General features: G+C 49.7%; 1 protein-coding gene across 3 annotated transcripts in view; it reads right to left on the minus strand.

Moving 5' to 3' along the window:
- Nucleotides 1-12,721, minus strand: part of PMEPA1 (prostate transmembrane protein, androgen induced 1) — a 40,278-nt gene extending 27,557 nt beyond the window's left edge. For 2 of the 3 annotated variants that reach the window (XM_083873404.1, XM_083873403.1), the window contains exon 1: nucleotides 12,137-12,721. In XM_083873404.1, coding sequence (XP_083729530.1) covers nucleotides 12,137-12,239 — 103 coding nt within the window. In that variant the 5' untranslated portion in view covers nucleotides 12,240-12,721. The remainder of the gene's footprint in view (nucleotides 1-12,136) is intronic. The other variant, XM_083873405.1, reaches the window with a different exon arrangement.
- Between the last annotated feature and the right edge of the window lie 230 nt (nucleotides 12,722-12,951).

Raw genomic sequence — 12,951 nt, forward strand, 5'->3', positions numbered from 1 at the left:
GTAAGCTAGAAAGGAAACCAGCTCTCAGGCCTAACTGGTTGAAGATAGACCAAATAAAATCATTCTTCCCATTCCTGTCAACAGGATTTGAAGGCACCTTGATTGCTATGAAGAAAACCAGCTTTGGGATGAGCTTCCTGAAAGAGGATGTGTCAATCTTTACCCAGGAGAGCCAATATTCTGTCTCCTCAGACGGAAGAACGGAAAGGCTTTAAATATTAAAACAGGAAAAAACCATCGGGATTAATATGAGGATGCAAGGTCAAAATGTGATATCCTCCACTTCCTGAGGCTCCTGATCCCAGAATGGCTGGACAATGACCCCACAGCATCACCTGTGCCCAGATGCAGCTGGGGAAGCCTGGGTTCACAGGGAAACCCTTCCCAGCCCTCCCAAGGGGGGAAGTGAAGCAGTCGCTCTCACGCCAAGCCCACAGAACTGCCTCCAGCTACTAAATTACCCAACGACTTAAACGAACTGCATCGATCTGGCTGGAAAACAAAGCTGCAGCTCTTGGCACGTGCCCAGCTAGGAGGGTACAGCTGCATTTTTCACCTGCATGCAGCCACAACCACAGCCAGAGATGCCCCTTCTCCTGACACAGGTCAGTTGAGGGGAGAGAGGGAATGGCAAACTCAGGTGAGAGGGAATCACCACTCCAGACACCTCTCAGACACGGCAGAGCCTCAGCAAACGACAGGTATGTCCAGTTTTGCAATCGAGGGCAAGGCTGTTCCTAGAACAAGTGCCATTACTCAAGCTCCTCAACCCCCATCTCTTCGGCTGCACGTGGACTGGATGCAGGATTTCATCAGGACATTAAACTCAGAAGCTGTAAAATCACTGTGCAAAAACCCAATTATACCTATTTTCGTAACAGCCAATTTAAGCTTGTATTTAGGTCCCCTCACATACCCCTACGTTACATAAAGCATTTCTTCCACTTGAAACGTAGCTTTCTAAAGGCCATTTTGCTTAATTTAATGGATGCTTTATGTGGGTCTGCAAATCTCCAGAAACTCAACCAAGGAAGACACATGGCTGCAAGATACGGCATGATCCCTTCCCCAGCACGCAGCAAGAGCAGGAGAGGATGAAAGGCATCTCCAAACCCATGAACCTGCTGTGACTGGAGTGCACTTGTGCTCTGAAGAGCAGCAAAACCCCACGGTCAAGTCAAAAGAGGAATTCCAGAACATCTGCACACGCTGTTAACCCATTCCAGACCGGTCAGCCCTCCGCAGGCTGCACAGCAGGATGGATCCTTCCTTCATTCCACAGCCACCAGCTGAACTGAGCCCACTCAGGCACACTTCCCTTGGATTTCCAAGAGCTGCTTTCTGCACTTCAAGTAAATAAATGCAGTCATCTCTTTTTTCCTTTTTTTTTTTTTTTTTTTTAAGCTGCACTAATAAAAAGCTCATAGCGAAATCTATTAAATTGAGTCTGTCCATTATGTTTATTGTTCCTTACAATTCAGGCCTGGCTGGCAACTCAGTGGAGGTTGAGAAGTGTATTTATCAAGAAAACCCATGAGACGATGAGGATTAAAAGCTATCAGCAGGAAAAAACACGTTTGTAACCCTGCAGTTTATTCTGCACCTCGCACAGGACCCCCATCAGAGACCTCTGCCCCCTCTCCTTGTTTTTGAGCCCACCTCTGGCTCATCAGCTGGCTGACAGGAAAACCAGCACCTGCATTCCCAGAAAAAGCTGAGGAAGGTGCACTGTGTACATACTGCTAAGAATAAGTCACACTAGAGAAACATAAACTCTGATTGCATTACACACCAGTGATCAGTATCATTAAGTGTTACACACCTTGAGTGTGTCTGAGCAGTTGGAGAGGGAAAAACACTGAATTCAAAAACACATCTTCCCATTCAAGCAAAGTCCCATTACAGTAATGCAAGTGTAACAACAAAAATGAGACTCGTGCTTATTACATGGGAAATAATTGCAATTTAAGATAATTTTTCCCCGAATTGTGTGAAGCACGTGCCCATCAATCATATTGTTTCTTCAGTGTCCTAAACAGAGCACCTTGCAGGACAAGGTACTTTCAGAGCTTGGTGATGAACAGCCTAATCTGTATATGCTATTCTGAAGTATTGAAGCCAAAAGACCATCCTTGGTAAAGTGGAATAATGGTGGAAATAATGAAAACAACACAGAAAGAGCAGGACTTGCTCCTCCAGGAAAGACACCTGCTCTCAGTGAGCTCTTGCAGCCAAGCCAGCACAGAGGACACCGACAACCACTGACGCTTGAGGTCTCATGGCACAAATTCCTGCGAAGAGCACAAGGAAAATCCAGCCTGGTTTCAGGCCTGGAACAGGCACCAAGGACAAGCCCAACCCTGGGTCATTTCAGCTGCTGAGCTGTGGATTTCACCCCGTGGAGACAGTGCAGGGCTCCAAGGGTGAGCCCCATGCACCCTCAGCACCGTGGGAAACAGCGCGGGAGGGTGTGGGAGGCGCGGGGCTCCGCTCTGCTTTGGGGGGATCTCTTGTTTTTGTAAGAAATAACGACATTAATCATAACATTAAACAGTAACCACTAAGGGGGAGAATTTCCAAGCTTGCTCAGCACAGAGCCCAGCCCGCAGGGGAGCTGCCAGCCAGCGGCCACAGCCAGCAAATTCCCCGGGACTCGTCCTCGGCAGCCAAAGCCACGGACGGAGGAGGCGACGAGCAGACTCAGGACTGCTGCAGGACTTGGGCTTGGAAATGTGAGTCTGAACACTCAGCGGTTGGATGTCTCTTGGGAATCCATCCAAATGGCACTGCTTCTCTCCCACTTGCCCTGCAGGTAAAGCTCGCATGTGGCTTACACAATCTGTTGACTTAAGTAAAGCAAGGGCAGGAGAAGAAAGCTGCTCAGACATCAGGAGAGGCTCATCAGTCCTTTGGGCAAAAGTCTGGGTCACTTCCCCCTCCACAGAGAACTCAGGGTGGCAGCCAGGCCTTGTCTCCCTTCATGGGAGTATGTGCAGCAGAACACAGTGCTCAAAACATCAGTGAAAGGACAACAACAATATATTGCCAAATTCTTCCATATTTTTGGCCAGCGCTGATGCTTAAATTCGGTTTACAGAAATTGGAGTCCATGAACTCTGTGTTCTGGTCAAGTCCTCTGAAATCAAACTGAGCAGTGACTGTACAGGTCTCCCAGGGCTCAGGGAGACAAGACCAGGGCGACTTCCAAACCTCATCACGAGTAACACTCATCCTTCCTGCGGACGTGGGACACTTGTAACACACTCTGAGACCACTCCATGCTCTGTAAGGGCAAGATCTTGTTGGATACACTAATCTCAGGTGCAAAAGCAGCTGCAGCATTCAAGGCATGATGAGCAGGCAGGCTCTGGCAGTCAGAGGTGCAGAAGGAGCCCACCAGAGACCCTTAACCATAGGTCTCTAGAGTGCTTCTTGCCCTGCTGCTCTTATTGCTGGTCTCAAACTCTTTCTTCCTTACAACCAACTGCAGCCCTGGGCCCAGCTCCTCCACCCCTGAGCAGGGAAGGAGCAAATGGCCTCCCCCAAAGCAAAACCCTAAAACCTGACCAGAGCAATTCTGACACAGCTGCAGCCAGAGATGTTTTGTTGTCAGAGTCACGAAGGGAGAATTAATTCTCACAATTAGTGAAAAGGGACAGAAGCAGAAGAAGGCCACCTTGCAAGATGCTGGTCATCTTCCCTTGAGATTTTAAACCATTGAAGATGCATTTGGAGGGAAAACTGACCACCTGACCAGCACTGTGAGATGCTGCACAGCAGTTCTGCCTGGTGTGCCAATGGCAAACCCTACCCTGATCATCAACACAAGTATAATGCCAAATTCTGTGCGCAAAAATTACAATGACCAAGGTCTGCAACAGCAGAGATGGACTTTGCCACTACAAATATCCCCAGTGCAAGTTCCTGATCCCTGTCTGAATGTCAAGGAAGGTAGAAGAGCTGTGAGGATGGCGAGCTCCTCAGGAGGCAGGCTAGACACTCAATCCATCTCTCCTATCAGACCTGTGTTAACACTTAAACAGGACCTGCTGTTGTGATCCTCAGCAAGGAGCAGATGTGGTTTTGAGTAATGGTGAGCGTTACTTAACCAGTTATAGTCACTAATGTAATTGACACCTATTCCATCATCCTTAATACACCCACTTCTTTCTCTGATACCATAAATAGATTAGAAAAGTTTCTGCAGATGGCCATGACCCCATTTGTTTGTGCACTTAGCCATGTATGAATCACTCTTGGCTTGTAGCAGCACTCTGGAATTACTGAAAGATAACTAGTCGGCACAGACACCAATAAATGAATCATGCTTTCCACAAGACCAAACCTTTGGGCTTTTACAGACTCCAATTACAAAGTAAGAAGAAAAGAACAAAGAAATTACTCAGTCTATTTGCACAAAGTCATGCAGAGTTGATTCACAGTTTTACAGAATTATTACTGACAATCATTTGTAGGGGGTTAGAGTAACAAACCAGCTACTTTACATATTGGACAGAATGAAGAGATGGAAAAAAATCCCCAAGCCATGTCTTGCACATATTCTTTGAAAAGTAGCCTTGATTTTTGTGCCAGTAACTTTTTTCATCCTTGGTACGCTCCAAGCCTGGGGGGTTAATCAGTTTTCATTCACCAAGGCTAAATTCTGCTTTGCTGGGTTGCTTGGGCCAAGTTTGCAAATGTGGGAAATCCTGTTGCACCTGCTGAAGAGCACAAACAATCACCAGCACAATCCCTCAGCTCTGCAGGCATCAGCAGGGTCTCAGGGATGGTTCAGAGAACTGCCATGTGCAAAAGCACTTGCCTTCCTAACTGCACATTTTTGAATGCGCACTGAAAGTGAAAAATTACCCAGTCTGAGGCATTTTATTAAAGAGATGTGCGAGACTGAATACACCACACACAAATGTGTGAACCACTTGAAAGCACTGTGGACATCCACCAACACTGACAACTTGTGAGGCAAGTTTCCAAAGATGTGCAAGGTGTCTTTACGTAACACCACAGTCTGGGACACGCTAACACACACCACACACAGTGAAAAAACACACCCTTCTTCTAAATGGAGCATTAGCCTAGTCCTGCATCAGTGAGAAATGGGAAGTCTGACTACCTGGAGAAAAAGGCGACACTGAAGCATTATAGCCTTAGCACTGCTACCTCGCTGTACGCAGTGAAAAAGCAGCATTTAGTTAAAAAGAAATAAAATCTAAAAGTGAAGGTGGACTTGATGCCAACCTGAGCCTGAACACAGACAGTGCCCTGGTTGTAGCATCTCTGAGTGGGATGGATGATTGACATGTCTGAGGGCCACATGCTCCAAATCAGCACCCTGTACCAGAGAGATCCAAAAACAGGGATAACGCCCCACTGAGCACAGTCACTGACAGTTTGGGAGGGATGCAAGTCAAATGCACACACAGCACTACTTATCTAAGGCCTACCAGTACCCTTTGCATGTACTGAAGACCCAACTTCCTGGGTGAATTTACCTTGCAAATGAAATGTGTGCCCTGTTTTACACACCTGCTCCACAAGCAGAGAGCTGCCAGCCTGGTGCAGCTCATCAGAGCCACAGCTCAGGAGAGGCCAAAACCAGCACCAAAAGAGCTGCCACACAGCTCTAAACCAATTTAGGAAAACCTGCGTATTTGTTCTCATGCTTGAGGCTGCTGATTTCCAATGAGAGGTGTAAACCTCTCCCTAAACTGGATTCAAAATTTAAATTAAAACCTTAAAAAACATTCCAAATTTCTACCCCTCTCCATACTACAAAAATCAATGCAACAAGCTCTCTTGCATAAGAACATGCAGGTACCAACAACCTCCCCCCTCCAACAGGAGTTTATCTGAGGAGTTGCTGTAGATAGAAGGGAAGGAAAAAGGTTCCCAGTGGGGTTGTCTTTAGAAAGCTCAACTCATTAGAGCCAAGGTTTCAGGTGCAATGCAAGACTAAAAGGATGTATGTGCTAAACAATAGTGTGTCCTTCAGAAGGAAAAAAAAAAAGCTAAATCAGGAACCTGCAGTATTAGGTGGATGCTTGGATAAACACTGTTCAACACACCACAGCAGAAATGCTAATGCAAGTTTAGTTTTCACACCGGAGAGATTTCAAAAGATTTGCAAAGCTTTGATAATATTTAACATCTTTACTAATTTCCTTTTTGGTGCAATCATAAATTTACCACAGTAGCCAAAAGATCCGGGATGAACTACAAGTTCTAGCTGGCTCCAAAGCCAACAAGAATAATGTGTGCTGTTACTATTTTCTCTCAAAACATACCTCTGCAAAACTGACTCAAAATGAGAAAAGAAATTGTGAAACTGTCATTACAAAGAAGCATTTAAAATGCAGATCAAAGTGCTGCCTTAGAAGCTGTATTCCCTGCCAAATCATCAAAGCTCTCTTTACTCTCAATAGCTCCCCAAATCCTCTGATTTGAACGATAAATTCTTACAGCTGAAATTTAAAAAAAACAAATAAACAAACAAAAATAATCAAAAAAGTCCAAACCCTACAACTCCTTTCTCTGGTTACCAACTACTTCATTAACCAGTTCATTTGGAGCCACTTTCCTGTATTACTAAATTAAGTTAAACGGATGTGTTTAAGCCTGGGTGCACATACACACAGAGTACCCTGAGACCCCCCTCAAGTACTGAAAACTTGTCAGCCCTTGGTGATGAACGTGTGCAGGGTCTCTCCAGCTCTCAGAGGGGTGTGTGTGCAGGGTCTCTCCAGCTCTCAGAGGGGTGTGTGTGTGTAGGGTCTCTCCAGCTCTCAGCACTGTGTCCAGGTTCCAGGTGCTGGCACTCAGGGAGTTGTTCCCATGCTCAGTGCCAGGATCACCTTGCCCCACTCCCCTACACCCCACACTCACCCATGGCTCCTGGAGGAGCTCCCAGACCACTACTGCATTCCCTGCAGCAAGGAAGCAGCAACACAGCAGCCACTGACCAGTTCTGGAAGATGGAGATGAGGGGTCAGCTCCTCCTAGCACAGAATTCCTTCCTTTTCCTCCCTGTGCCAGACTTGGCCGCGCCGCTCACAGATGGAGCAGGTCTGGGATGGATTTCCTCACCTGGGACCTGCCCGAGTGACCTACCTCCTGCCACCCAAGATAGTTATAAAATAATCACCCAGCAATTCAGCCACACAGACAGGAAGAACACTGCATAAAAACATGCCTGTCAACACCGATGATTCCTGTGCTTTATGGACGTCTGGGGGTGTGCTCATGGCGTGAACCAGGTTTTCCACTTAACTGCAGCAAAGTGGCCCGTGTACCTCTCTCCTCACCAAAGCTCTCCAGCCAGGCTTTATCACTTTGATAAAACCTGCCAGGAGCAGATGCACTGTGTATCAGGGAACAGGAGGGATCTGATAACACAAACCACACACCAGTCTGGGATCTCCCTCCAGGAAGCAAACTGGTTGGCAGTTTTCACCTGAGACACCACTGCAAATAAATGACTTTTTTTTACACTCATTAGGCTTAGAAAATTCTGATGGCTGCTGCTACCTGAATGAAACAATATGGACAGACATGACTGTACACTGAGTTACTCAGGAAAGGAGCTGGATTGTAATTACCCTCTATTAGCGACACCATGTAGTTTGGTGCTTCCCTTGGAAAAATCTCCTCATGTCCCTACACTTATAATTTAGGTTTACAAATTAATTCTAAAACTGGATTTATCAAACCACCAACTTCAGCCTGGAAAATCTAAAATTATTAGTATATTGGGTAAGAAACAGCAAATAAATGTGAGAACACGTGTTTGTGGGTGTTCTTCTCTCCATTCGCAAAGGAAGCAATGGTAGCAGCTAATTCAATATTCCAAAAATTTAGAGGTAATCCCAGACCCTACTTTGGGAATTCCTGGCTTTAAGGAGAAGAATATAGTTGCTGTTCCCCACACACCCATCAGTGCTGGTGTTCTCACAACCAGGATCTGAAAACACACTACGAGACAAACATTCAGGGGGTGGAGATGCCTCCATGCCAGAAGGTAACAGGACTCACTCTCCTCTGAAAACCCCCTGACAGTGACTGAAAAGGAATAATCAACCGTGTCTTGCCTCCACTTGGCATTATAAATGATCACCTCCAATTATACAGGATCACCTCTGGTGTGCTGTGCCAGTCCTGCTGTGCAGCACAGCACAATCCAGGTGTTCACCCACAGGAAAAGAACAAAGTTTGACTATTTTCCCTGCATTTCCCCTTCTGTGTCTTTTCATTCTCCCATTTGACACAGATTATAAAACAGTAAAGTTAAAATCACTACCTGAAGGCATAAAATAAACTGTAATTTTAATAAAGACCCCTGTGCTGCCCAGGCTGAGGGTATGAGACACAGGACCTGCAGGGCTGGGAGTGGAGCATGTCTGCATCCCCTGGGATGGCCAAGGGCACACACAGACAGCTCTTGGGCCACCAAAAGCAAAAGCCACCCATGCTCTGCTCCTCCAGGATCATACCTGGGGATGCTGATCTCAGCAGAAAGCAGAGCTTGTCACAGACACACAGCTCAGAGCCAGACACAGGGAACTCCCTGCTTTGGCTGAGGTCAAACTGAGATGCCACAAACTGAACATCCTCTGTGCAAGCACTTTTGGGCTTGCTGAAACGCTGGGAGCAGCCCTGGCTTCCCTCCAGGAGGAAAACTTTGGGGGGGAATAAAGAAGCACATGGTTCTTATCCACCCTACCCTGGAATAAGCCATAACTGTCGATGACTGAGTGTCAGGAAAGAAACGCATTTGTCAGAAAAGCAGTGTGAAAGTGGAAAGGAGATGCGATCTCTGGCTGAGCCATATGCATTTGGTTTGCTATTAAACCAAAGAATGTGAAAACCTAGAAGTCTTGGCTTGGACAGGAACCTGCTCTCACGGCTCACTCGGCCCAGCCAGACACAGCGCTGCAGTTTGGCGGGATCGGCCTCGATACAACATCTCCCAAAAATCTCGGACAACACTCCTGCACAACCAAAGTACCTGCACGAGCAAAACGTCTGCTGAGAGCCACCCAGAGAGCTGCCCTCACACCTCCAGCAGGGATGCCCAGGTATGATCCCCCCTTGGCATGGCCAAGGCACACAGGTGTCGGTGCCCACTGGGGGAGTCAGGAACGGCGCCTCGCTCATCGCTCCCCGCGCCAAATAATTAGTTATTTACAGCCTCTTCCGCCACGCCGGTCACCCCTGACCTCCTTCACCCAGGCGAGGCGATTAGAGCCCACTGCTGCAGACGTCTGGCTGCTTAGCACCGCCCGGCATATTGGCACTCCAGCGAGACTCGCGCCCCCGCCCCCAAAAAAACCCTTTTATAATCCTAATCTGGGAGCGCCACACACAGAAACCAGCTGCTTCCTCCACCGCAGCGCCGCAGCCGCCATACGGAATAAAGCCTGCGAGGTAAAAAAAGGGGTTTGGGCATGGGTTGGACAGTTTAACCTATTTTAGAGGGTTGTAAATCAAGAGGAGTTTGCGTGTTCCTCCTCCCCGTGCCGCTCTCCTGAAGCGTTCCCTGACTGCGAACTGAAAATTCTGGCTGGAAAAATGAAGGAGCATCTGATGGTAGCTGCTCTGAGGTTCCCTCAAAGTCGTGTATCAGAAAGATACACAAAATCGAGTGCCTGGAGGAGGAAGAACGCTGCAGAATGGATTTATCTCTTGGGAGGCTCAGCTCTGCCCTTTCCACTGGAGCCAGGTGGAGGAAGCGATCAGGTAACAGCTCCTGCAGGGCCACCAAAGCTCTCCTGTAGCACAGAGGTGAGAGAACGCTGCCCGCCATCAGCAGGAAATAAATAATAACGTTATTGATAAGAAACCTACCCCAACAACATGAAATAAGGAAGGGCAGCAATAAGGGAGCTCAGTCCAAGGCTCCCAGGAGCTGATGGGAGTGTCAGGACCCCAGAGGTGACAGAGGGCAGGGGACAAGTCAGGGAAGGACCTCGGGAGCATCAGGCACGAGGCTCCCATAACACACAGACCCAAATCCAGGCAAGGTTTCCCCCGGTGTAATTCACTGTTCCCTGTCTCTCACAGCCCCCATCCATAAACAGCACCTGCCTCTTACCAAGCCTTTCATATGCTGAAAAAAAAAAAAAAATGGGGGAAAAAAATTATAAACTACGCTATTTCTAAAAAGTCAAGCGGTGAAATTAAAAGCCTGAGTTGTTCCAACAAAACCTCATGCCAAGAGTTAGACGGGAATAGGAGCTTTTTCTTCAAAAGACATTACACATTTTAATTCATAACTTTTATCATAACCATGAGCCTTGATCAGACACAAAGTAAAGCCTCTCATCCTTGGGGTTCTGTGGGACACAGTTTACGTTCAGCAACTGGCTGACACAAAAAAAAGAACTGTATCTTCATTATTTATACACTGCTATTGGTATGCACATCTAGCCCGGCCTGTTAAAGTCAGGGAAGAATAATGGTCTATTCAGTACCGGTAGTGTTAATAAAATCAGGCAAATCCAGCTTAGTTTTGTCTGAACACGAATGAGATTAAATCAAGATTAAAAGTGCATACAGTACAAAGGGTATGGTTTATGCTAAAATTCAGAGTGAACACATCTTAGTACCCGGTTTACAAACGCCTGCAGACCTTCTCCGGGACTTGTGAATTAAACAAGGATGAAACTGGGGAAGGAGAAGGGGGACGAGACTGGACAAAAGCCATTTAAAATAGCAGGGGACAGATGCTGTGCGGCCCCGCTGGAGGTAACGGGGCAGAGGCTGTGGCAGCAGGAACAGGCACAGCTCGGCTGGCTCTCCCTGCACGCCGAGCGCCAGCCTGCCCCGCCGCACTGCCAGCAATATATGCAAAATCCACACTCTTTCCCAAGTTTTCCTTTCGGGCCATTTTTTTGCATTAGTCTGCGCAGGGTTTGGATTTCACGGCACTGCACAAGGCGCTAAGCAGGGGACAATCCTGACGATCCTGACAATCCTCCCGGTCCGGGATGCCTTAAAAACCTCCCCTTTACAGAAAACACCATTTTACTTAAAACTGCCAAAGAGCCCAAGTCATTCCTCTCCCCTGAGCAGCGATATTCCTTCTCTCTCACCTCCCTGCACCTCATTTCCAAGAGGGAAAGAGCACAGGGAGAAGTGCTGGATATTTAGGTCAGGCACTGCCCTCACTGCTACTTCTGCCAGGGTTGAAAAATATTAATGAAAAAAACCCAAAATCGCCCTTCGGAACAAAACGGCTGGAGACGGGGGGGGAAGGAAACAGGTCCCCAAACACAAACCCCTGGGGTTTGTACAATACAAATACTCGGCTGTCCGGACCCGGTGTCCCCGGTACCGAGGCGGGGGAGATTTACACGGGGATAAACCCCCGGAGGAGGCTCCATGGGCCCCCCAAAGCATCACCCCCGCTGGAGGGGAAGGGACACCGGGGAACGGCGGGGAAAGGGCGGGGATGGAGCCGCGGTGGGGAGGGAAGAGCGCGGATCTCTGCCCGGGTGAGGGAGGCTGATCCCAGCCCGGAGGAAGGAGGCTGATCCACCCCGGGGGAAGGAGGCTGATCCCAGATCCCAGCCCGGGTGAGGGAGGCTGATCCAGCCCAGGGGAGGCAGATCCAGCCCGGGGGAGGGAGGTAGATCCCAGATCCCAGCCCGGCCCGGGGGAAGGAGGCTGATCCAGCCCGGGGGAGGCACATCCCAGCCCGGGATAGGCAGATCCCAGCCCGGGTGAGGGAGGCAGATCCAGCCCGGGGAAGGAGGCTGATCCCAGCCCTGGGGAGGCAGATCCCAGCCCGGGGGAGGGAGGCTGATCCCAGATCCCAGCCCGGGGGAAGGAGGCTGATCCCAGCCCGGGGGAGGGAGGCTGATCCCAGATCCCAGCCCGGCCCGGGGGAAGGAGGCTGATCCAGCCCGGCCCGCGCCGTGTCACACCCGCAGCGACATCCCAGCGGCAACAGATGAGAAGAGAACGGGGGGATCGCACGGAGAGAGGGGGAGGAAAGGCAAACCACTCCGGGAAAGCGCATCGCAGCCAACCAAGGGGTCCCGGGAGCCCCCGCGGGGAGTTCCCCGCCCCGGGCACCCCCCGCACCCTCCCCGGGAGCAGCAGGACCGCAGCGGGTACTTACTGATCTCCATGCTCTGGAACAAAGACCTTTTGCAGTTGCATGTGCAGGACACATTGGGCTGAATAGCTACGGCCGTGCTGTTCAGCCCCATGAAGTTATACATTTAAACACACGCACACAACCAAAAAAAAAAAAAAAAAAAAAAAAAAAAAAAAAAAAAAAAAAGGAAAAGGCGACGGCGACACAAAAGAACTTCCCGGCCGCCGAGCGCTCCCCGGGCAGCACCACATAAAGCCGGGGCTCCTCCTCGGCGCGGGGGGGGAAGGCGGAGGGAGGGAAACGCAGCTGCGATCAGAAATTGGAAATAAAAAAAAACCCGGCGCGGCGGCGGCAGCGCCCCCGGCAGCGGCTCCGCTCGGCCCCGCGGCTGCTCCGCGCCCCTCCGGCCCCGGGGAAGCGGCGGCGCTGGGCCCGGCCGCGGCAGCCCCGCACTTTTGTGGGGCGCGGCGCGGTGGGAGCGCGGTGGGAGCGCGGCCCGCCCGCTCCCGCTCCGCTCCGCTCCCGCCCCCCGCGCTCATTCACGGCCACGGGGACGCGGCCGCGCCGCCGCCGCCGCGGGCGGGACCGTGACGTCAGCGCCAGACGGGGACTGCCCTTCCCCTCCCTTCCCTTATTCCCTTCTTCCCTTCCCTTCCCTTCCCTTCCCTTATTCCCTTCTTCCCTTCCCTTCCCTTCCCTTCCCTTCCCTTCCCTTCCCTTCCCTTCCCTTCCCTTCCCTTCCCTTCCCTTCCCTTATTCCTTTCCCTTATTCCCTTCCCTTCCCTTCTTCCCTTCTCTTCCCTTCCTCCCTTCCCCCCTTCCCTTATTCCCTTTTT

The sequence above is a fragment of the Zosterops lateralis genome (assembly GCF_965231275.1).
Source record: "Zosterops lateralis genome assembly, chromosome: 16".
In the NCBI taxonomy this organism is placed as follows: domain Eukaryota; kingdom Metazoa; phylum Chordata; class Aves; order Passeriformes; family Zosteropidae; genus Zosterops; species Zosterops lateralis.